The sequence below is a fragment of the Penaeus chinensis genome, chromosome 3 (assembly GCF_019202785.1).
Source record: "Penaeus chinensis breed Huanghai No. 1 chromosome 3, ASM1920278v2, whole genome shotgun sequence".
NCBI classification, from domain to species: Eukaryota; Metazoa; Arthropoda; class Malacostraca; order Decapoda; family Penaeidae; genus Penaeus; species Penaeus chinensis.
The window spans coordinates 37,226,270-37,231,269 of record NC_061821.1 but is presented as its reverse complement, the minus strand read 5'-3'; the positions used below and the strand labels follow the sequence as shown (position 1 = coordinate 37,231,269).

General features: G+C 40.4%; 1 protein-coding gene across 1 annotated transcript in view; it reads right to left on the bottom strand.

Moving 5' to 3' along the window:
- The window catches only part of LOC125039055, a 5,558-nt gene extending 4,833 nt beyond the window's left edge, over positions 1-725 (bottom strand). Inside the window, exon 1 of the mRNA XM_047632778.1 lies at positions 655-725. Coding sequence (XP_047488734.1) covers positions 655-700 — 46 coding nt within the window. The 5' untranslated portion in view covers positions 701-725. The remainder of the gene's footprint in view (positions 1-654) is intronic.
- Positions 726-5,000: the final 4,275 nt, after the last annotated feature.

Genomic DNA, 5,000 nt, shown 5'->3' with positions numbered 1-5,000 from the left:
TGTGTGTGTGTGTGTGTGTGTGTGTGTGTGTGTGTGTGTGTGTGTGTGTGTGTAGATATATAGATATGTATGTATGTATGTATGTATGTATGTATGTATATATATCAATGTATATATATATATGTATATGTTTGTGTGTACGTGTATGTGTGCGTATGAGTGTGTGTGTGTATATATATATATATATATATATATATATATATATATATATGTATGTATATGTATATATATAAATGTATATAATATATATATATATATGTATGTATATATATATATATGTATATATATATAATGTGTGTGTGTATGTATATGTATATATATAAATGTATATAATATATATATATATATATATATATATATATATATAATGTGTGTGTGTATGAATATGTGTATATATATATACACATGTATATAAATACACACACACACACACACACACACACACACACACACACACACAGACACACACACACACAGACACACACACACACACACACACACACACACACACACACACACACACACACACACACACACACACACACACATACACACACACACACGCGCGCGCGTGTGTGTGTATGCATGTAGATATGTTTGCATGTATGTGGGTGTACGCATGCACACGTATGAGACCCGCGTCCGCATACTGACCCGCGGCGCCCAGCAGAAGCAGGAGAGCGAGGCCGTGGGGAACCATCTTGCTCGCCCGCGTTGCACTCCGGGGCCGGTTTCCCGCGGTTTATATATACACATCATTATCTTCACGTGATGTCATTCCCTAGTTCCGTGTTTCCCCTACTTTCGTTTACTCTATGTTGCGGAAAGAGTCACTATCAACCTGTAATATAGAGATAAACGTCAGGTGTCGTATGCACTTCATTGTTCGCATTTTATAGCTGTACCTTCCCAATCGCTCCCAGTTTTTTCGGTGTCATTTAACCCTTCATTTCGGCCGGTTCACACGTCCCAGTTTACACTATCTGTCGCGATTTTATAAGTGGTGAAATTCGTGTTTAGTAGGCGTTAACAGATCTTTAAATCGACAAATTACTTTTACCATTATTTTTCTCACAACGAAATATACGTCCAGGAACACTGGAATTCACCTAGAGGTAAATTTATTCCTGACTGGAAATCCCGCACAGGACAAATTTTCCCAGTGATAATATTATATTTTTAATTAGAAAGATTTACTGTATACGCGGGGTTCAAAACGAAGCATAAGTTGTGATGATTAAGTTCAGTACATGAGAATTTGACATTTTCAACTGAAGGTAATTGACCTAATGTATTTGTCCACGTTCAAATACGCCTATGCTGCACATTGTTTTAGATTATGAAAAGGGAAGGTAAACTACACAGGAGCACATAATGCTTATTTGGAAGGACTGCGTTCAAACAACAACAAAATGATAAAACTGTTTTTCATTAGCATTAGAGAGTGATTCTTTCATTTACTTTTTAATGTGAACTTTTAATACCTTAGCGATGCTTTTGATTACCTTGTCTGCTATTGCAATGTAACTTTAAATTCAGTAATTTTCAACCCCTACTTACCATGTGCTGCACACTGTGGCAAGTAATAGAATTCGAAACCGAGGGAGAGAATCTGAGTTTGTGTGTGTCAGCATGTGTCGCAAAGTAGAGGTGCACGTGTGTGAAATATTTGAGCGAAAACACGAAAAAAAATAATATCGGACGTTTCGTACCGAATGGAATTCTTTAAGACGCGTATCAGTCTTGATAAAACAATGTAGGACGTATTTTATAGAACGTGGAAAATGAAAGGCACACAAGGTATACAATGTTCGTTGTATTTTTATTTTTTTCTGCCTAAAACAACAAACGAGAACGAAGCCTTGGTTGAGTCGGTGTCGAAGAGCAGATCTTTCTTTTACAGCGCCACGGACTGTCTGTTTGGGACAACCTTTGTCTCAGTGGAAAATACAACATTTAGTCTACGAAAAAAGTGCCCGATAAAAATAGACATTGAACATTGATAAAATTATAGCCTATACTGTTTATCGTCTATGTTACCTTATCCAGAAATAAGATATATAATAAAATGAAGAATGCTACTTCCTGATTAAACTATACATAAATAATTATATATTACCAAAGTAATCTTGTATGTTAGCATCAGTCAATTGCGCAGAAAATGAAAAAAAAAGATAATGTAAAGGAGTTAATATATAAATCAAGTTGCCAACGAAACTTATAATAGCTAATCACCTAACTCGCTGCCGAAGAGGTTTATCCCACACCCGAGTAGAAGTGTGTAGATATGATTTACAATTATGCAGAAAAATTATCTGTCCATAACTTTTTTTCGTTTGAGTTTGCGCATTTCTCTCTCTCTCTCTCTCTCTCTCTCTCTCTCTCTCTCTCTCTCTCTCTCTCTCTCTCTCTCTCTCTCTCTGTCTCTCTCTCTCTCTCTCTCTCTCTCTATTTATTTATATTTACATATATATATATACATACACACATACACCCTCCAACAGTTAATCGGATGCAAGTGGTATCACAATACCCGTGCCAGCCACCCATCAGCGAGGAACCTCCTACCCTAACTTAGGTTAGGATGGCGATTTCCAAGCTGAAGAGTGGGAAAGCCGCAGTCATATGCGATATCCCTGTTGAACTGCTAAAGGCTGGGAGTGAACCTATGGCACGGGGCTTGCATGCAGTCTCAACTGCCATCTGGCAGTATGGTACCGTTGCCCCTGACTTGTAGAGGGGCATGGTCTTCCCTCTCTGGAAGGGGAAAAGGGATCGTTGGGACTGTAGCAACTACCGTGGCATTACACTGCTCAGTATACCAGGCAAGGTTTTCGCCTACATTCTTCTTTAACGGATCCGCGACCACCTACTAAGGCACCAGATATCGGAGCAAAATGGATTCACTCCTGGCAAGTCGACCATAGACCCTATCCAAACGCTTCGAGTCATTGTGGAACGCCGTCGGGTTGCTTGCAGACTACATTGACCTCAAGAAGGCGTTTGATTCGGTGCATCGCGAATATCTGTGGGAGATTCTGAGACTTAGGGGATATTCCTATACAGATTATTGGCTTAATAGCAAGCTTATATATCTGTACTGAAAGTGCTGTAAAGTGTGGTGGGGGCCTGTCGAACTTCTTCCCTGTTAATTCAGGTGTGAGGAGGCTGTGTCCTTGCACCAACACTTTTCAACACCTGCATGGACTGGATAATGGGCAGAGCTAATACCCAAAGTCAGTATGCAGCAATACTCGGCAATATCAAGGTCTCAGACCTTGACTTTGCTGATGTTGCTATCCTATCTGAGTCCCTGGAGTCCTTGACTTAGAGGTCTTCTGGACCAAAACCAAGATTCAGGACTTTGGGGGCCTGTTAGGAGAACCCGTTCAGTCGATCTATGCTTCGGTGAGGACATGGAAGTCCCAGAGAGCTTTGCATACCTTGGTAGCGTAGTCCATATCTCTGGGCTGTCAGATCAAGAAGTCAGTAGACGGATTGGCCTGGCAGCAGGAGCTATGAACTCGATGAACACGAGCATTTGGAGATGTTGCTACCTATGCAGAAGGACCAAGCTACATGTCTTCAAGGCCTTGATACTGCCAGCTTTGCTCTATGGAAGCGAAACCTAGACGCTATGTAGCGCCTTGGAGTCTCGTATTTAAGCCTTTTGTAACAAGTCTCCTCGGCGGATCATGGGGTGCAGTTGGCAGGACCATGTGTCCAACCGACGGCTACACCGTGAGACTGGCATAGGACCTGTTACTTTCATAATCCGGGATCGCCAACTCAGGCACCTAGCTCCTTTCCCTGTGGACGACCCTGCCCATCAGGTTGTCTCTCTGCGAGACAATCCTGGGTGGAGGAGGCCCGTGGGACGACCTAGGAGGTCATGGCTTGGGCAGCTCGACGAGAATTGCCGCGAGGAGTTAATGGGCCGAGGGCCTGCCTGGAGACTCGTAGTTGGAAGCGAAGGGTGGATGCGGCCATGCGCCCCCGTCAGCGTTAGCCCCTTGATGATGATGATTTATATATACACACACACACACTCATACACACATATATATACACACACATATGTATGAATAAGTAGAGAAATACATTAATAAACAAACAAATAAGTATATAAATATAATACATATGTGTGGATGTATGTAGATATGTATGTGTGTATATATATTTATATATATATATATATATATATATATATATACAGAGAGAGAGAGAGAGAGAGAGAGAGAGAGGGGGGGGGGGGGCTACCTATCTATCTATCTATATATATATTCATCTACCTATCTATTTATTCATGTGTATCTGTGTGTGTTTGTGTGTGTGTGTGTGTGTGCATACAGACAGATAGATAGAGAAAGAGGGAGAGAGTAAATGTGTTCCCACAACGCAATGAGTAACTCTGAAGGACAAAGCATCTTATCGCTGAGAAGGACCTCATGCGAGGCCGAATGAAGCAATAAACATGTTGCACGAACGATTTTTAGTGGGTGAGATATGATTTAAAGTTCTACCTGATAACTTTACAGTGAAATGATATATACATACGTGCGTGTGTGTGTGTATATATATATATATATATATACATATATATATACATACATATATATACAGATAGATAGATAGATAGATAGATAGATATAGACAAAGATATAAATATTAATATATATATAAAAGAGAGAGAGAGAGAGAGAGAGAGAGAGAGAGAGAGAGAGAGAGAGAGAGATCTGAGAGAGAGCGAGAGTGTGATGACATAGCAAAGTGAACACACAATTAAACTTTAATATCTTCCTTATACCTTGCTATACGAACAAACATATTTCATTTCGGCATGTGATAGCTATGTTGCATATAATATTTAGAGGCTTAAAGTACTCCCAAGCCAATAGAGTGTTCTGCTGCACAGGCCACCAGAGTGCACCACGTTCCCTATAACCCAGAGCCACGACCTGCAGTAAAACCTTCCTGGGAACAGTTAACACGAATTTGAA